The 21467-nt window shown below is 38.9% G+C and overlaps 1 protein-coding gene across 1 annotated transcript in view; it reads left to right on the top strand.

Moving 5' to 3' along the window:
- The window catches only part of LOC129657103 (UDP-glucuronosyltransferase 2C1-like), a 30449-nt gene that overhangs the window by 3492 nt on the left and 5490 nt on the right, over nucleotides 1–21467 (top strand). The window contains exons 3-6 of the mRNA XM_055587413.1: nucleotides 5041–5189; nucleotides 7981–8112; nucleotides 9760–9847; nucleotides 10990–11202. Of these exons, the coding sequence (XP_055443388.1) occupies nucleotides 5041–5189; nucleotides 7981–8112; nucleotides 9760–9847; nucleotides 10990–11202 (582 nt within the window). The remainder of the gene's footprint in view (nucleotides 1–5040; nucleotides 5190–7980; nucleotides 8113–9759; nucleotides 9848–10989; nucleotides 11203–21467) is intronic.

Here is a 21467-nt window from a genome sequence, read left to right as displayed (position 1 = left end):
GGGCTAATGGCGACCTCCTCCATGAGGCTCATGCCACACGCTGGGTAATCCAGGTTTGCCACAGTCAGTCCCTGTTCCCACCGCAAACCACGCTGACCCGTACCTGTGCACGAGACACTCAAACAATCAAAGGCAAGTCTGGCTCAGTCTCTGTGGCAGGGACGTCTGGGTCTTGGTGGGCATAAGATTTTGCTTGAGTTTTTCAAGCATCTCTGGTAAGTATGGGGCTTGATTCTAAATGCAATTTTGCCCCTCCTACCGTCTTACTTGGGCTTCTCCTTTGCCCTTGGAATTGGGATATCTTTTTTTTTGGTGGACTCCAACATTCTCCTGTTGTTCAGCAGCTAGTTGCAAATTTGGAGTTCACACAGGAGAAGATGAGCACATAACCTTTTACTCTTCTGTCTTGTTTGTTGATGTCCTTTTCATCATAGGGGACTGGAAGGCAAAAGCAGAAAGTTAAGAGATACCTGGAGTAACAAACGAACTTGGCCATGGAGTACAAAATGAAGCAGGGCAAAGGCTAACAGAGTTTAGTCAAGAGAAGGAACTGGTCATAGCAAACACCCTCCTCATCAGCACAAGAGAAGACTCTATGCATGGACATGATCAGATGTTCAACACTGAAATCAGATTGGTTATATTCTTTGGAGTCAAAGATGGAGAATAACTATACAGTCAGCAAAAACAATATCGGGAGCTGACTGTGGCACAGACCATAAACTCCTTATTGCCCAATTCAGACTTTAATTGAAGAAAGTAGGAAAAACCACTAGACCATTTAGGTATGACCTAAATCACATCCCATATGATTATACAGTGGAAATGACAAATAGGCTTAAGGAATGAGATCTAATAGATAGAGTGCTTGAAGAACTATGCACAGAAGTTCATGACATTGTACAGGAGGCAGTGATCAAAACTATCCCCAGCAAAAAGAAATACAAAAGGCAAAACATCTGAGGAGTCCTAACAATTAGCTGAGAAAAGAAGAGAAGCTAAAGGCAAAAGAGAAAAGGAAAGCTATAGCCATCTGAATGCAGAGTTCCAAAGAAAAGCCAGGAGAGATAAGAAAGCCTTCTTAAGTGACAAATGCAAAGAAATAGAGGGAAAAAAATTTAATGGGAAAGACTAGAGATCCCTTCAAGAAAATTAGAGACGCTAAGGGAACATTTAATGCAAAGATGGGCACAATAAAGAACAGAAACGTTATGGACATAACAGAAGAAATTAAGAAGAGGTGGCAAGAATACATGGAAGAACTATACAAGAAAGATCCTCATGACCCAGATAACTATGATGTTGTGATCATTCACATAGAGCCAGATATCCTGGAGTCTGAAGTTAAGTGGACCTTAGGAAGCATCACTATGAACAAAGCTAGAGGAGGAGATGGAATTCCAGTTGAGCTATTTCAAGTCCAAAAAGATGATGCTCTGAAAGTGCTGCAGTCAGTAAGCCAGCAAATTTGGAAAACTCAGCAGTGATAACAGGACTGCATAAGATCAGGTTTCATTGCAATCCCAAAGAAAAGCTATGCCAAAGAATATTCAAACTACTGCAAAATTGCAGTCATCTCACACACTAGCAAAGTAATGCTGAATATTCTCAAAGCCAGGCTGCAACACTACGTGAACTGAGAAATACAAGTTGTTCAAGCTGGATTTAGAAAAGGCCAAGGAACCAGAGATCAATTGCCATCATATGTTGGATCATAGAAAAAGAAAGAGAGTTCCAGAAAAAAACATCTACTTCTGCTTTATTGACTGTGCCAAAGCCTTTGACTGTGTGGATTACAAAATAATGGAAAAATTCTTCAAGAGATGGGTATACCAGACCACCTTACCTGACTCCTGCAAAGCTTGTATGGAGGTCAAAAGCAACAGTAATAACTGAACCTGGAACAACAGACTGGTTCCAAATTGGGAAAGATATATGTCAAGGCTGACGTATATCAGGTGTAACCACCCCCTGCTTATTTAATTTATATGCAGAGTACATCATGCAAAATGCCAGGATGGATGAAGCACAAACTGGAATCTAGATTGCCAAGAGAAATACCAATAACCTCAGATATGCAGATGATACCACCATTATGGCAGAAAGTGAAGAGGAACAGCAGAGACACTTGATGAAAGTGAAAGAGAAGAGTGAAAAATTGGTTTAACGCAACATTCAAAAAATGAATATCATGGCATCCAGTCCCATCACTTCATAGAAAAAGATGGGGAAGCAATGGAAACAGTGAGAGACTTTATTTCCTTGGGCTCCAAAATCACTGCAAATGATGACTGCAGACATGAAATTAAAAGATCCTTACACATTGGAAGAAAAGCTATTACAAACCTAGACAGCATATTAAAAAGCAGAGACATTACCTAGGCAACAAAGATCCATATAGTCAAAGCTATGGTTTGAACCAGTAGTTTTTTGTTGATGCAACAGTTGGACCATAAAGAAGGCCGAGCACGGAAGAACTGATGCTTTTGAACTGTGGTGTTGGAGAAGCCTCTTGAGAGTCCCTTAGACTGCAAGGAGATCAAACCAGTCAATCCTAAAGGAAATCAATCCTGAGTATTCATTGGAAGGATTGATGATGAAGCTGAAGCACTAAAATTTTGGCCAGTTGATATGAAAAGCTATCTTACTAGAAAAGATCCTGATCCTGGCAGGATTTAAGGCAGGAGGAAATAGGGATGACAGAGGATCAGCTGTTTGGATGGAACTACTGTCTCAGTGGATATGAGTTTGAGCAGGCTCCGGGAGATGGTGAAGGATAGGAAAGCCTGAGTTGCTGCAGTCCATGGTACTGCAAAATGTAGGACGTGAACAAATGACTGAACAACAACAATAACCACACCTACACAGACATATGGTTTGCAAATACTTTTTCTGTTTTCATAGGCTGCCTTCTTGTTTTGTTGATCATTTCTCTTACTGTGAAGTGTGCAGTGGCTGTTATTTGGAATTAGTTCAACTAGTTCATTTTTCCTTATACTTTCAGTTCAGTTCAGTCACTCAGTCACGTCCGATTCTTTGAAACCCCATGGATAACAGCTTGCCAGACTTCCCTGTACATCACCAACTCTCTTAGCCTACTCAAACTCATGTCCATTGAGTCGGTGAGGCCATCCAACCACCTCATCCTCTGTCATCCCTTTCTTCTCCTGCCTTTAGTCTTGCCCAACATCAGATTCATTTCCAGTGAGTCAGTTCTTCACATCAGGTGGCCAAAGTATTGGAGTTTCAGCTTCAGCATCAGTCCTTCCAATGAAGAGTCAGGATTGATTTCCTTTAGGATTGACTTGATTGATCTCCTTGCAGTCCAAGGGACTCTCAAGAGTCTTCTCCAACACCACAGTTCAAAAGCATCGATTCTTCAGTGCTCAGCTTTCTTCACAGTCCAACTCTCACATCCATACATGACCACTGGAAAAACCATAGCCTTGACTAGACGGACCTTTGTTGGCAAAGTAATGTCTCTGCTTTTTAATATGCTACCTAGGTTGGTCATAACTTTTCTTCCAAGGAGTAAGCGTCTTTTAATTTTTGGCTGCAATGAATATAAATTTATATATAATTATAAATTAATAAATAATTTATAAAATTATTCATTAAAGCATGTCATAGTTATGTTCAAATAATTGATGAGAAAATAAGAAAATATTCATTAAAAAAATTGAGAAACTATTTATAAACCTCTTGAGGGGTAAAGGAATTTTAGGATAAGAGCACTAGGTTAGACACAAAAATGGTCCAAAAAAATCCTATAGGGCAATAAAATCATAATTTGGAAATGATAATTTCTACCAGACATAAATATACCAGTTAACAATTAATTTCAATGTATTTTAACTCAAAAGTTAGAGAAAAGTAAAACAAACAAACAAATAAACAAACAAACATAAAACGTGCACACATTTTCCAAAAGATATGTGCTGAGTATGAAACTGGGTATTGTAATCACCAGAGTCAAGGCCCTCATTTGCTGAGATTTGCCTTGATCTCTAATTGCAGATAGATCTTCCTAGGAGTGCAAAATCCCTTATATTTGTCTAATAAAAACCTTAGCACACTTAGAACATCAAGGAGAATAGTCACAAAGCCATGAAGTGAGAAACCAGATGGCTATTATTTCCTCCCATCAGTGACACAGAGCACATATTTCAAAAGGACACCAAAACTCTGGATAAGATTCGCTATAAAAGAGAAACTATTTCACCACCAGAGATTATTATGCAGTGCAATATTTTCACCAAAGAGGAGAAAATCTTGTAAAATAGGAAATTTCATTTACTATAGCAAAGGAGACAATCATTTTAAGAATTGTATTAAAAGTATTCAGGATGTAATTAGTTGCGACAACACACTTGAAAATAATAGAAAAAAAGATGGGCAAAAGACAAGTTGTTTTTCAACATAATCAGAGGCTTTTGGAGCAATGAGGATGAGATAAATTGGAATTCCAGAGAAGAAGTTGTGACTCTACCATAGAAGGCTGAGAATCGCTCCCTAAGTTTCTTGTACTTATAGGAGCACTGAGTGGGCTCAGGCTTAGATCAAGATGAAAGACTCCATTGACAGAGAGAAAGCAACAGGCTTTTGGCTTCACTCCATACTTAAATCTATATTTGAAAGTGAAAGCGAAAGTCACTCAGTCCTGTTGGATTCTTTGTGACCCCTTGGACTATACAGTCCATGGAATTCTCCAGACCAGAATACTAGAATGGGTAGCCTTTCCCTTCTCAAGGGGATGTTTACAACCCAGGGATCAAGCCCAGGTCTCCAGCATTTCAGGCAGATTCACTACCAGCTGAGCCACAAAAGAAGCCCAAATGTGTTTACTTATTCATAATCTGACTATGTGTACTCTTCAGGGTAAAAGTTTTTCAACTGATTTAACTGATTCAATTGATTTAACTTGGGTTGCATAGGCTCGGTATTGGTCTTTAAGAATTTACTTAGAAAATTAGGTGAAGATATATCTCTCATTTAACATATCAGATTCCTTTCCCTCTCTTATCCTTCATTTTTATTCAGGAAAACCTACCACACTATGTGAGATTATGGGGAAAGCTGACATATGGTTGTTTCGAAGTTACTGGGATTTTGAATTTCCTCAACCTTACTTACCTAATACTGAATTTGTCGGAGGACTGCACTGCAAGCCTGCAAAGCCCCTGCCTAAGGTAGTTAAATGTGCTTATTATTGTCCTACATGAATGAAGCATGAAGTGTTAGTCACTCAGTCGTATCTGACTCTTTGTGACCCCATGGACTGTAGCCTCCCAAGCTCCTCTGTCCATGGAATTTTCCAGTCAAGAATACGGGAATGGAATTGCCATTCCCTTCTCCAGGGGATCTTCCTGACCCAGCTATGAGTATTTATCTCAAAATGATTTCTGGTTTATTGTTAACAGTGTTTGATCCCCAAATGGAGAAAACAGACATAGAATTTAATGGTCATTATTTTCTTAGACTATACAATACAGTAAGAAGGTGAGTAGCCTTTATTTTGGATTATGTATTATTATCTAATGAAGTAGTCCTCAATGTTTTATTTTCTTGTTCAAAGTCCATTAACTATTCATGAAAATGTGTTTTCTATAAATTTAAAAATATTTCCTAGTATCTTACAAATACTATGCTATAATTGAACATAAAGATATCATTCTATCATCTCTAAACATAGTGTAATGGTTAATTTTAAGTGTCAACTTGCCTGGCTGGGTACCCAGGTATTTAGACAAACATTTTTCTAGAAGTTATTAAGAGGCTATTTTTAGATGAAATCAACTTTGAAATATGTGGACCTTGATTAAACAAATTATTCTCCAATATGTGAGTGAGCCTCATTCCATTAGTTGAAGATGTGACTAGAACAAAAGTCTGAATTCTGCCCGTAGGCTGCCTTCAGACTTGAACTACAGCAGTGACTCTTCTCTGAGTCTCCAGCCTAATGTGCTGTTCTGCAGATTAAACTTGACAGTCTCCATAACCATGGGCATGAGTGCTAAGTCGCTTCAGTCTTATCTGACTCTTTCAGACCCCATAGATTGCAACCTGCCAGACTTCTCTGTTCATGGGATTCTCCAGGCAAGAATGGAGTTGGTTGCCTTTTCCTTCTCCAATAACCATGTGAGAAATCCCTTAATATAAATTTCTTCCCTGTTTTTCCATTTCACGCCTCAAAAACACATTTTTTTTTGTCTTACTTAATTGGCTTAGTTTTGCTAGTATTTAAACAGAGGATAAAAAGATTTATTTCAGTATGATTAAATATGTTGTCTTTATTTTTAATTCAAAGCTATATATTTCTACTATATTCCTATAACCCTCAGAATATGCTTTATAGGTATTTCTGCATTACTTTTCTGGTCAGGAGTTACATGGCTACTTCATTCCTAATTCTATATGTGGAAGGTCATATAAAAAAATAAATCTAATCAAAATAAAAAAAAATAGAAGTTTAGAAAACAGAGAAAAGAAAATATACCAAAGTTGTATCATTGTACTGACCATAATTCAGTAGAAAAAAATGAAAACAACCTTATTAGCATCTAAGGCTAAATAAAAACTGCAGCACCAGAACTATTTAACTTAAAGGTAGAAATTTTCTCTGCCAGCTACTGCTGTGTAGACTTGGACAAATTACTTAACCTTATGGAGATAGATTTCCCATCTGTAAATGTATACATATCTCATAAAATCACCATATATCTAAGTTAAATGATACATGTAAAGAGTTCAGCAAATGGCAAAAGATAACAGGCAGTCAATAACATGTAAACACAAACACACATGCACAAAGACACATTCATACCTCAATATGCTTTGCCAAATGAGCTTTTAGTAACAATAATTTTTAATTCACCTAATAAGGATTTCAGGTCATCTATTATACACTGGAACAACAGACTGGTTCCAAATAGGAAAAGGAGTACATCAAGGCTGTATATTGTCACCCTGCTTATTTAACTTATATGCAGAATACATCATGAGAAACGCTGGACCAGAAGAAACACAAGCTGGAATCAAGATTGCCAGGAGAAATATCAATAGCCTCAGATATGAAGATGACACCACCCTTATGGCAGAAAGTGAAGAGGAACTAAAAAGCCTCTTGATGAAAGTGAAAGTGGAGAGTGAAAAAGTTGGCTTAAAGCTCAACATTCAGAAAACGAAGATCATGGCATCTGGTCCCATTATTTCATGGGAAATAGATGGGGAAACAGTGGAAACAGTGTCAGACTTTATTTTTCTGGGCCCCAAAATCACTGCAGATGGTGATTGCAGCCATGAAATTAAAAGACGCTTACCCTTTGGAAGGAAAGTTATGACCAACCTAGAGAGCATATTCAAAAGCAGAGACATTACTTTGCCAACAAAGGTCCGTCTAGTCAAGGCTATGGTTTTTCCAGTGGTCATGTATGGATGTGAGAGTTGGACTGTGAAGAAGGCTGAGCACTGAAGAATTGATGCTTTTGAACTGTGGTGTTGAAGAAGACTCTTGAGAGTCCCTTGGACTGCAAGGAGATCCAACCAGTCCATTCTGAAGGAGATCAGCCCTGGGATTTCTTTGGAAGGAATGATGTTAAGGATGAAACTCCAGTACTTTGGCCACCCCATTGGAAGAGTTGACTCATTGGAAAAGACTCTGATGCTGGGAGGGATTGGGGGCAGGAGGAGAAGGGGACGACAGAGGATGAGATGGCTGGATGGCATCACTGACTCGATGGACGTGGGTCTGGGTGAACTCCGGGAGTTGGTGATGGACAGGTAGGCCTGGTGTGCTGTGATTCATGAGGTCGCAAACAGTCGGACACGACTGAGTGACTGAACTGAACTGAACTGATTATACAGTGAAATCATTAACATATGAAAGTACAGAATTGCTCTAATAATTCAGACACATTGAGAAGCATGTGACATCTATTATAACTGTAAACTTTTATATTATAAAGACTGTTTTTTTCACAGGAGTTCGAAGAGTTTGTTCAAAGCTCTGGAGAAGATGGAGTTGTGGTTTTTACTCTGGGGTCAATGATCAAAAACCTCTCAGAAGAAAAGTCTAATATGATTGCATCAGCCCTTGCCCAGATTCCTCAGAAGGTCATTTTATTTTATTTATTTTTTCTGGGATAGCTGTTTTAAAATCCATGAAGTTCACAGTAAAAGAATACTTGTAAAATTTAGGAAAGGGTATTGATATTGTTAGTTGCAACTTAAGTGAGCTCTAAAGAAAATGTATAAATGATAAAAGGGGATATTTGATTGATATCTTGCTTTAAACCTGGCATTTTTAACAGGATATTCTATTACAGTATTTTCTTTAAATAATAAATTAAAATTAATAATTTGCTACTGTTAAACCATCAGTCAGCTTTGTGTATTAGGTTTTAAGGCATCCATGTAACCTAACGCTTTTTGCTATTCTTATATTTCTTTAAATCTGAAGCATATAAACAAGCAACAAATAACATAACAGAGAATAAAGGAAAAGATATTCAAAATAATAGGCTTGATTCTCAGAATGTCTTGGGACTATATTTTCTAGTAATTACTGATTTTGAGCATTGTCATAATTGAACCTGGAAATAAGAGCTTAGGTTAAAAATAATCCTAAATAATGATTCTTCTAATAATGCTAAATAATGAATCCTAAAAATAATCCTAAATGAAATCCTAAATAGTGATTCTTCAACATTTAAAACACTAACAATACAGTAAAATATTTAGGAGTATACTTTACAATGTTCCAGCAAACTATCATTTTTTATTGATACCATTCTGGGTTTTACCTGAGTGACATCTTTGTTCTCAGTTCAGTCGCTCAGTCATGTCCAACTCTTTGCGACCCCATGAGCTGCAGCATGCCAGGCCTCACTGTCCATCACCAACTACAATGGGTCAGGAAGGTCCCCTGGAGGACAGCATGGTAACCCACTCCAGTAATCTTACCTGGAGAATCCCCATGGACAGAGGAGCCTGGCAGGCTGCAGTCCATGGGGTCACAAAGAGTCGGACACAACTGTGTGACTGGATGCCATGACGGTTACACAATGTGGATGTTTTTAATGCCACCAAACTCTAAACTTAGAATACTTTAAAATGATAAATATGATTATGAATATTTTACCATATGAGTCTACATTACTAGTAAGTATGTAAAAAATAGTTCAGAAGAGGTAAATAACATCCCTCCCCTTTGCCTCTGAAATCTTTGTCTCAAAAATCCTCTTTACCAGAGTGGCTTAGTAACACCATATGTAGTTCTTTCAGATACAGATTGTCATTTTTCTTCATCTACCTCTTCATTATTTTTCTTCTTTGGGTTAAGTTAGAATTAACCCGAAGATGAAAGGCTATTGACTAGGATCATTGCAAGCCTTTGAAAACACAGCTGTAGTGTTTATGGTTTAAAAACATTCATTACCTAATCACGTATGGACTCAGTTTACTTGTGCATTACCTGGAGGCATCAAATTTGATTGAAGTGAAGTCTCTTAGTCGTGTCTGACTCTTTGCAACCCCATGGACTATAGCCTGCCAGGTTCCTCCATCCATGGGATATTCCAGGCAAGGATACTGGAGTGGGTTGCCATTTCCTTCTTCAGGGGATCTTCCCGATCCAGGGATCAAACCCCTGTCTCCAGTACTGTGGGAAGATTCTTTACGATCTGAGTCATCAGGGTAGGTTAACTTCTTCTGGCAGGATGTGATTCTAAAATCTTCTAATAAAGACATTTATCTTAATAGGTTCTGTGGAGATACACAGGAAAGAAACCAGAAACACTAGGAGCCAATACCCGGCTATATAAATGGATTCCACAGAATGATCTTCTTGGTAAGACCAAAGAGAAGAAAAATAAACAGAGCTGAATGAGGTATAATCTGAATGATTATTCAATAACAGATATCAACAAATTTGTATTTAAAATAAGGAAAAAAAAACAACTTTAATGTGTTCTTCACGTTGCTTCAGGAGTTTTGAAAGAAAGGATTGTTCATGACACTTGTTAAAGACTGTAAGGCACATTTATTCAAGACCATCACCATAAGTATAGTTATTAGTGCAATGGACTTTTACAATAAAACAGAGAGACTGGAAACAATTTGTACACAGAAAGAAAAATGGGGAATTTATCACAAAAGAACATAGTGGAAGTTCATTGGATGGAAAAGTGCAGAGTTCAACTGACTTAGTAGAATGCTTGCTAAAATTGGGCAATGTGGAGATAGTGGTGCCACAAAATCAAAATCTAGTTGAGAAGAGTTCAGAGAAACCAGACTATACCTTGGTGACTCTCCCATTTATGACATAATCTCTCCCTCTTCAGGATCAAATCAGAGAAATTACCTTTAGATGAGGCTTTCGTTAACTTTTGTATACAGTATTGCAACACACTCCTGATTCTCTTCACCATTTTCTCACACCTCTCTTCTCTATGGAAAAAAAAAAAATGTGGCAAACCATTTCACCTACATTTCATATATAATATAAATGGCTGCATATTAGTATAAAGTCAAATGCAAATCCTATTTTCTTAAACAGAGTACACCATGAACTAATGTAGCCTATCTTTCTAGCTTGTTATGCCAACATTTTCATATTGAAACCCTGCACACGTCACCTCCTCTTTCCCATCTACAAAAAGATTAGTTTCTTCAGTCCCTCCATTCTTTTTTATTGATGTATTCTTCTTGCAATAATTTGTCAAATGGCAAGTACTCTCACCATATATTTTGCAGGAAACGTCTTAGTTGTCTGTGGAATGACTTAATTGCTGGAATCAGTAATTATACTTAGCCTGGAGTAATTAATTGCTGCTACTTCAGAGCCTATAAGAATTTATATGTGTTCTCATGACACAGAATTATATAGAAAATGTTACCTAATAGAATTTGGTTTATGCAGGTGTCATGATTTTCTGTTTTGGACACTCTTACAACTTAGAATAATTATTTATTTTTTCTTTCAATTTTTAGGTCATCCCAAAACCAGAGCTTTTATCACTCACTGTGGAACCAATGGGATCTATGAAGCTATTTACCACGGGGTCCCTATGGTTGGAATTCCTATGTTTGGTGATCAGCATGATAATCTTGTTCATATGAAAGCCAAAGGGACAGCTGTTGAAGTAGACATGCAAAGAATGACAAGTGCAGATCTGCTTAATGCTTTGAAAGCAGTTATTAACAATACTTCATGAGTAGAGAATATATTCTTAACTAAGAAGCATTTTGTTTTTGAAGGAATAATCAGCTTTATATAATTTGAAATTGACAAATTTCCCATAATTTACAGTGCGCCTAATATCAAATAAGGTTATTTTATACTTCCTAAATTTTGTGAAAGTATTTTGTCACCTACCCCTTCTGGGTGATAGATTATAACCTCAAAGAAATACTACATTTATTTAAAGAAAATAATTTATTGTTAAAAAGATGAATTTTTAAATTAACAATAATACTTTTATTTCTTAAAAATTGCAGATATTACCACTATAAAGAATTTAGCGACTACAACAAAATCATAAAAGTAAAAATGAAAAACCACTCAGCTTCCCTCATGTCAGTTCAGTTCAGTTCAGTCGCTCAGTCGTGTCCAACTCTTTGTGACCCCATGGACTGCAGCACGCCAGGCTTCTCTGTCCAACGTCAACTCTCGGAGCGTGCTCAAACTCATATCCATTGAGTCGGTGATGCCATCCTCTGTCTTCCCCTTCTCCTCCTGCCTTCAATTTTTTCCAGCATCAAGGTCTTTTCCATGAGTCAGTTCTTCGCATCAGGTGACCAAAGTATTGGAATTTCAGTTTTAGCATCAGTCCTTCCTATGAATATTCAGGACTGAATTCCTTTAGGATGGACTGGTTGGATCTCCTTGCAGTCCAAGTAACTCTCAAGCCTCTTCTTCAACATCACAGTTCAAAAGCATAAATTCTTTGATGCTCAGCTTTCTTTATAGTTCAACTCTCATATCCATACATGACTACTGGAAAAACCACAGCATTGACTAGATAGATCTTTGTTGGTAAAGTTATGTCTCTGCTTTTTAATATGTTGTCTAGGTAGTCATAGCTTTTCTTCCAAGCAGCAAGCATCTTTTAATTTCATGACTGCAGTCACCATCTGGGTAGTTATAACCAATACCAGTTTAGAAACTTACTTCTGCTCTTTCGTTGTGTTAATTTATAAATAGAAAGAAGACCCCAGCCTCCCTGTTCCTTGACAGAGAGTAATAATTGGACACTATCCATGAGCAAAATCATCTCTGGGAATGCTCCAAAGTCCATGTAAGAAATTTTAGCAACACAGTAGAACAAAAAATCTGAGCTAAATCACACAAGAACAGAATGATGACAGTTTTATTTTACCAGCATCATTCCCAAGCCAGCATTACTCATCACCAAGAGAGAACTTTCAGCTAGAAAGAGTTCCTTGGCAGAAAAAGAAGAATGGATTGAATTACAAATTTTTAAGGCCTTCTGGAGCATAGAAAGATAAAAACAAATTCTAAATTTGTGTCAAGCTATAAGAGATCTCAGACAGCCAAACCAGTCCCAAGAAATAATGACATTGGAGGCATCCCAATTCTTATTTAAAACTGTACTACAAACTTATAGCAATTTTAAAAAGATGATATTGTCATAAAAATAGACATGCAGACCAATGTACAGGATTTAGAGTCCTGATACAAACCCCTCTATGTAAAGTTGAATAATATTTGACAAATGTGAAGAATACTCAATAGGAAAAGTGTTATCTTTTCAATAAGTAGTACTAGGGAAACTAGATATTTATATCCAGGAGAATAAAATTTGGACCCTTATATTACATTACTTCCCTCAGAGTTCAGTTGGTAAAGATCTGTTTTCAATGCAAGAGACCCAAGTTCAAACCTGGGGTCAGGAAGAGCCCCTGGAGAAGGAAATGGCATCCCACTCCAGTATTCTTACCTGGAGAATCCCATCGACAGAGGAGCCTGGCTGGCTACAGTCCATGGTGTCACAAGAGACAGACATGACTTAGTACTAAACCACCACATTGCATTACTTACACAGTTTGACTAGAAATGGACTAAAGACTTAAACATAAGAAGACCTTTTATGGTTTATAAAACTCCTATTATAAAACAGGAGGGAAAGTTTCTTGATAAGGGTTTTGGCATCAAATTCTGGGATATGACACCAAAAATACAAGGAACCAATGCAAACCAAAAGGTGGGGCTATATCAAGCTCAAAAGCTTCTACACAGCAAAATAAATGATTTACAAAATGAAAGGCAATGTACAAAATTGGAGAATATTTTGAAAATTACACACTGATAAGAGACTAATATACAAAAGATATAAGTAACCCATATTACTCAATAGCAAAAAAAAAATTTTAAATGAATGTAGTTACTGAATACATATTTGCCCGAAGAAGACATATACATGGCCAACAGGTAATTGAAAAGGGGCTTGATACTACTAAGCATCATGAAATGCAAATCAAAATCCCACCTCACACCTATGAGAATTGTTGATGTTGTTCAATCACTAAGTTTTGTCTGACACTATGGCCCCACTGACTACAGCATGACAAGCTCCTCCATTCTCCACTATGTCCTAGAGTTTGCTCAAATAAATACATGCCCATTGAGGTGGTGATACTATCTAACCATCTCATCCTCTGCTGCCCCCTTCTCGTTTTCCCTTCAATCTGCTCCAGCATCAGGTTTTTTGAAGTGAGTCAGTTCTTCACATGAGGTGGCCAAAGTATTGGAGTTTCAGCTTCAGCATCAGTCCTTTCATGAATATTCAGAGTTAATTTCCTTCAGGATTGATTGATTTGATCTCCTTGCTCTCCAAGGAACTCTCAAGAGTCTTCTCCAGCACCACAATCAGAAAGCATCAAATCTTTGGTGCTCAGCCTTCTTTATGGTTCAGTGGTAAAGAAACTACATGCCAATGCAGTTGCTACAGGAGATGCAGGTTCGATTCCTGAGTGAGGAGATCCCCTGGAATTGTTCAGTCACTCAGTTGTGTCTGACTCCTTGTGACCCCATGGACTGCAGCATACCAGGCTTTCCTGCCCATCACCATCTCCCAAGCTCACTCAAATTCATGTCCATCCAGACAGTGATGCTATCTAAGCATCTAGTCCTCTTCGTCCCCTTCTCCTCCTGCCTTCAATCTTTCCCATAGTCAGGGTATGTTTTAATGAGTCAGCACTTCACATCAAGTGGCCAAAATATTGGAGCTTCAGCTTCAGCATCAGTCTTTCCAGTGAATATTCAGGGTTTATTTCCTTTAGGATAGACTGGTTTGATCTCCTTGCAGTTCAAGGCATTCCCAAAAGCTTTATCCAACACCACACCTCAAAAGCATCAATTTTCTGACACTTCGCTTACTTTATGGTCCAAATCTCACATCCATACCTGACTGCTGGAAAAACGATAGTTTTACTATATAGATCTTTGTCAGCAGAGTAATTTCTATGCTTTTTAATATGCTCTCTAGGTACTGTGTGGACCAAAATAAACTGTGGAAAATTCTGAAAGAGATGAGAATACCAGACCACGTGACCTGCCTCTTGAGAAAACTGTATGCAGGTCAGGAAACAACAGTTAAAACTGGACATGGAACAACAGACTGGTTCCAAATAGGAAAAAGAGTACGTCAAGGCTGTATATTGTCACCTTGCTTATTTAACTTATATAAAGAGTACATCATGAGAAACGCTGGGCTGCAGGAAGCACAAGCTGGAATGAAGATTGCCAGAAGAACTATCAATAACCTCAAATATGCAGATGACACCACCCTTATGGCAGAAAGTGAAGAAGAACTAAAGAGCCTCTTGATGAAAGTGAAAGTGGCGAGTGAAAAAGTTGGCTTAAAGCTCAACATTCAGAAAACGAAGATCGTGGCATCCGGTCCTATCACTTCATGGGAAATAGATGGGGAAACAGTGGAAACAGTGTCAGACTTTATTTTTCTGGGCTCCAAAATCACTGCAGATGGTGATTGCAGCCATGAAATAAAGAGACACTTACTCATTGGAAGGAGAGTTATGACCAACCTAGACAGCATATTAAAAAGCAGAGACATTACTTGTCAACAAAGGTCTGTCTAGTCAAGGCTATGGTTTTTCCAGTGGTCATGTATGGCTGTGAGAGTTGGACTTTAAACAAAGCTGAGTGCTGAAGAATTGATGCTTATGAACTGTGGTGTTGGATAAGACTCTTGAGAGTCTTTGGACAGCAGGAGATCCACGTAGTCCATCCTAATGGAAATCAGTCCTGGGTGTTCATTGGAAGGACTGATGCTAAAGCTGAAACTCCAATACTTTGGCCACCTGATGTGAAGAGCTGACTCATTTGAAAAGACCCTGATTCTGGGAAAGATTGAGGGCAGGAGGAGAAGGGGACAACAGAGGATGAGATGGTTGGATGGCATCACTGACTCGATGGACATGGGTTTGGGCGAACTCCGGGAGTTGGTGATGGACAGGGAGGCCTGGCATGCTGCGGTTCATGGGGTCACAAAGAGTTGGACACGACTGAGCGACTAATCTGATCTGATTGGAGGAGACTAATGTGAATCCCTTGGATTGCAAGGAGATCCAACCAGTCCATCCTAAAGGAAATCAGTCCTGAATATTCACTGAAAGGACAGATTTTGAAGCTGAAACTCCAATACTTTGGCCACCAATATGAAGAGCTGATGCATTTGAAAAGACCGTGATGCTGGGAAAGATTGAAGGCAGGAGGAGAAGGGGATGACAGAGGCTGAGACGGCTGGATAGCATCACCGATTCTATGGACATGAGTTTTCCCTACTTTCTTCAGTTTAAGTCTGAATTTGGCAATAAGGAGTTCATGGTCTGAGCCACAGTCAGCTCCTGGTCTTGTTTTTGTTGACTGTATAGAGCTTCTCCATCTTTGGCTGCAAAGAATATAATCAGTCTGATTTCGGTGTTGACCATCTGGTGATGTCCATGTATAGAGTCTTCTCTTGTGTTGTTGGAAGAGGCTGTTTGTTATGACCAGTGCATTTTCTTGGCAAAACTCTATTAGTCTTTGCCCTGCTTCATCCCGTATTCCAAGGCCAAATTTGCCTGTTACTCCAGGTGTTTCTTGACTTCCTACTTTTGCATTCCAGTCCCCTATAATGAAAAGGACATCTTTTTTGGGTGTTAGTTCTCCAATATGCTACTGGAGATCAGTGGAGAAATAACTCCAGAAAGAATGAAGGGATGGAACCAAAGCAAAAACAATACCCAGCTGTGGATGTGACTGGTGATAGAAGCAAGATCTGATGCTGTAAAGAGCAATATTGCATAGGAACCTGGAATGTCAGTTCCATGAATCAAGGCAAATTGGAAGTGGTCAAACAAGAGATGGCAAGAGTGAATGTCAGCATTCTAGGAATCAGCGAACTGAAATGGACTGGATTGGGTGAATTTAACTCAGATGACCATTATATCTACTACTGCAGGCAGGAATCCCTCAGAAGAAATGGAGTAGCCATCATGGTCAACAAAAGAGTCTGAAATGCAGTACTTGGATGCAATCTCAAAAACGACAGAATGATCTCTGTTCGTTTCCAAGGCAAACCATTCAATATCACAGTAATCCAAGTCTATGCCCCAACCAGTAATGCTGAAGAAGCTGAGGTTGAAGGTTCTATGAAGACGTACAAGACGTTTTAGAACTAACACCCAAAAAAAGATGTCTTCTCCAATACCAGAGTTTAAAAACATCAATTCTTCAGCACTCAGCTTTCTTTATAGTCAAGCTCTCACATTCATACATGACTACTGGAAAAACCATAGCTTTGACTAGATGGATCTTTGTTAGCAAAGTAATATCTCTGCTTTTTATATGCTGTCTAGTTTGGTCATAACTTTTCTTCCAAGGAGCAAGTGTCTTTTAATTTTGTGGCTGCAGTCACCATCTCCAGTGATTTTGGAGCCCCTCAAAAGTAGTCTGTCACTGTTTCCACTGTTTCCTCATCTATTTGCCGTGAAAGATGGGACCGGATGTCATGATCTTAGTTTTCTGAATGTTGAGTTTAAGCCAATTTTTTCCCTCTCCTCTTTCATTTCAACAAGAAGCTCTTTAGTTCTTCTTTGCTTTCTGCCATAAGGGTGGTGTCATCTGCATACCTCAGGTTATTGCTGTTTCTCCCAGCAATCTTGATTCCAGCTTGTGCTCCCTCCAGCCCAGTTTTTCTCATGATGTACTCTGCCTATAAATTAAATAAGTTAAATAAGGGTGACAATATACGGCCTTGACATACTCCTTTTCCAATTTGGAAACAGTCTGTTGTACCATGTCCAGTTCTAACTGTTACTTCCTGACTTGCATACAGATTTCTCAGGAGGCAGGTCAGGTGTTCTGGTATTCCCATCTCTTTAAGAATTTTCTAGAGTTTGTTGTGGTCCACACAGTCAAAGGCTTTGGCATAGTCAATAAAGCAGAAGTAGATGATTTTCTGGAACTTTCTTGCTTTTTCAATGATCTGACGGATGTTGACAATTTGATAGCTTCACCCCAGTGCTAATTGCTGTATTATTCACAAAAATCAAGGCATGAATTAAACCTTAGTGTCTTTCAGTGAATGAATAGATAAAGACAATGTGGTGTATGTAATGAAAGAATATTATTTAGCAAAGAACACAAAGGAAATACTTCCATATTTGAGAACATGGTATTGTCCTAGGTGAAGTAAGTCAGTGAATGACAAATATTATTTAGAATCACTTATACATGGCAGCCTAATAATTGAAACTCATAGAAGTAGAGAGTGCTGCTGCAGCTAAGTCGCTTCAGTCGTGTCCGACTCTGTGTGACCCCATAGACGGCAGCCCACCAGGCTTCCCCATCCCTGGGATTCTCCAGGCAAGAACACTGAAGTGGGTTGCCATCTCCTTCTCCAATGCATGAAAGTGGAAAGTGAAAAGTGAAAATGAAGTCACTCAGTCGTGTCTGACTCTTAGCGACCCCATGGACTGCACCCTACCAGGCTCCTCCATACATTGGATTTTCCAGGCAAAAGTACTGGAGTGGGGTGCCATTGCCTTCTCCAGAAGTAGAGAGTAGATTGGTGTTTTCCAGGGTCTAGGAGTTGGAAGAATGGAGAGACAAGCTTTGAGTAATAGGGAACAAACTTTGAGTAATAAAATAAGTTCTGGGGAATTTTGTACAACATGGTAGTTAGCTGTGATCACAGACAAATAAATTCTCAGTAATGAAGGAGTACATTTATTATGTAACTATATTTCATATAAATAAAACAAATATATTCTTTGGAAAAAAGAAACTATATTAAAATATTTGCCAGAGTTGTAAATGCTTCTATATATCAGATCAATTCTTACCAGAAATTTTGTGTAAGTCTATAAACATGCATTGACATTCGAGTTTAAAATTATTTTTTAAACATGTAAATTTTAAAATATTGAATGACTTTTCACTATTAAGTCACTTATCAGTGTCTCTCTTGTTTGTTTAACTTATTTTTAATTGGGATATAACTAATTTAAAATGTTGCCTTGGTTTCTACCATGCAACAACTTATTGTTGTTAAGTTGCTCAGTCGTGTCCGACTCGTTGCGATTTCATGGACTGCAGCACTCTAGGCTTCCCCATCCTAAACTATATCCAGGCCTTTGGTCTCATGTTCAGTGAATCAGTGACACCCTCCAACTGTCTCATCCACTGTTGCCATCTTCTCCTCCTGCCTTCAATCTTTTTCAGAATCTGAGTCTTTTCAGATGAATTCGCTCCACCATCAAGTGGCCAAAGTTCTGGAGCTTCAGCTTCAACATCAATACTTCTAATGAATATTCTGGGTTGATTTCCCTTAAGGATTGACTGGTTTGATTTCCTTGGGGTTCAAGGGACTCTCAAGAGTTCTCTCCAACACCACAGATGAAAAACATCATTTTTTCAGCACTCAGCCTTCTTTATGGTCCACCTCTCACATCTGTATGATTACTGGAAAAAAATTAGCTTTGACTAGATGGACCTTTGTCAGCAAAGTGATGTCTCTGATTTTTAATGTGCTACCTAAATCTGTCATAGAAATTCTTCCAAGGAGCAATCGTCTTTTAATTTCATGGCTGCAGTCATATCTACAGTGATTTTGTAGCCCCCCCCCCAACAAATAATGTCTGTCACTGTTTCCATTGTTTCCCCATCTATTTGCCATGGTCCTTCTAGTGAAAGCTATGATTCTTCCAGTAGTCAAGTGTGGATGGAAGAGTTGGACCATAAAGAGAGCTGAGCACTGAAGAGTTGATGCTTTTGAACTGTGGAGTTGGAAAAGACTCGAGAAAGTCACTTAGACTGCAGAGTTCCAACCAGTCAATCCTAAAGGAAATCAGTCCTGAATTTTCATTGAAAGGACTGATGCTGAAGCTGAAGCTCTGATACTTTGGCCACCTTTTGCTAAGAACTGACTCATTAGAAAAGACCCTGTTGCCCAGCAGATAGGACTTGAAAGTGGTTGACAAACAGTTTGGGGAAAAGAAACTAGGGACAGAATTAAAGATTTAAAGATGGGAATGGAAAACTCAAGACCTTCTGAATCAAGAACCCTGTTCTTCAGAGTCACATCACTTTTATTTAGTGTCTTGGCATGCAGAAAGTATCTGTTGTGCCACAATGTCCCATGTCCCTGATAACATCTCTCATTTTACTGATTACTTTGAACTGTCTTTGTTATGTTCTTATACAAGGAGTATCCCCAGCTGGAGATCATATACCCGAATATACCTTGGGAAAACATCTTGGTGTGTGCACAAGCAGAATTCTGAACTTTCACTGACCAGCATTTCAAGGTCCACACTGTTTTTCCTTAGTTTAGCAGGCCATTACGACCCAACTAATAACTTGATGTACTTTTGTTTAGATTACACAGTATTGCTATATTTTGTTTTTATTCTTTTCCCATGGTGTGTTTCTTATGGTTTAGCCAGAGCAACAGGCAGCTGATTATTAACACCTGCAGGAGGAGAAGGGGAAGACAGGATGAGATGGTTGGATGACTACACAGACACGATGGACATGAGTTTGAGCAAGTTCTAGGAGATGATGATGGACAGGGAAACCTGGATTTTTACAGTCCATGGGGTCGCAGAGTTGGACACAATGTCTGTCAGGAGACAGGGATCTCCTGAGTGACTGAACTGAATGGATGCAACTGGATGCCAAAATTTTCACTTGTTGAATGTTGAGTTTGAAGCCAGCTATCTCATTCTCCTCCTTCGTCTTCATCAAGAGGCTCTTTAATTCCTCTTTGCTTTCTGCCATATGACTGGTGTCATCTACATCAGATCAGATCAGTCGTTCAGTCGTGTTCGACTCCTTGCAACCCCATGAAGCGCAGCACGCCAGGCCTCTGTCCATCACCAATTCCCGGAGTTCACTGAGATTAACGTCCATCGACTCAGTGATGCCATCCAGCCATCTCATCCTCTGTCGTCCCCTTCTCCTCTTGCCCCCAATCCCTCCCAGTATAAGAGTCTTTTCCAATGAGTCAACTCTTCGCATGAGGTGGCCAAAGTACTGGAGTTTCAGCTTTAACATCATTCCTTCCAAAGAAATCCCAGGGCTGATCTCCTTCAGAATGAACTGGTTGGATCTCCTTGCAGTCCAAGGGACTCTCAAGAGTCTTCTCCAACACCACAGTTCAAAAGCATCAATTCTTCGGCGCTCAGCCTTCTACACAGTCCAACTCTCACATCCATACATGACCACAGGAAAAACCATAGCCTTGACTACAGAGACATTTGTTGGCAAAGTAATGTCTCTGCTTTTTAATATGCTGTCTAGGTTGGTCATAACTTTCTTTCCAAGGAGTAAGCGTCTTTTAATTTCAAGGCTGCAGTCACCATCTGCAGTGATTATGGAGCCCAGAAAAATAAAGTCTGACACTGTTTCCCCATCTATTTCCCATGAAGTGATGGGACCAGATGCCATGATCTTCATATTCTGAATGTTGAGCTTTAAGCCAACTTTTTCACTCTCCACTTTCACTTTCATCAAGAGGCTTTTTAGTTCCTCTTCACTTTCTGCCATAAGGGTGGTGTCATCTGCATATCAGAGGTTATTGATATTTCTCCCAGCAATCTTGATTCCAGCTTGTTCTTCTTCCAGCCCAGCGTTTCTCATGATGTACTCTGCATATAAGTTAAATAAACAGGGTGACAATATATAGCCTTGACATACTCCATTTCCTATTTGGAGCCAGTCTGTTGTTCCATGTCCAGTTCTAACTGTTGCTTCCTGACCTGCATACAAATTTCTCAAGAGGCAGATCACGTGGTCTGGTATTCCCAGCTCTTTCAGAATTTTCCACAGTTTATTGTGATCCACACAGTCAAAGGCTTTGGCATAGTCAATAAAGCAGAAATAGATATTTTTCTGGAACTCTCTTGCTTTTTCCATGTTCCAGTGCATGTTGGCAATTTGA

The sequence above is a fragment of the Bubalus kerabau genome, chromosome 7, assembly GCF_029407905.1.
Source record: "Bubalus kerabau isolate K-KA32 ecotype Philippines breed swamp buffalo chromosome 7, PCC_UOA_SB_1v2, whole genome shotgun sequence".
In the NCBI taxonomy this organism is placed as follows: Eukaryota; Metazoa; Chordata; class Mammalia; order Artiodactyla; family Bovidae; genus Bubalus; species Bubalus kerabau.
This window is presented reverse-complemented; position numbering and strand designations above follow the sequence as displayed.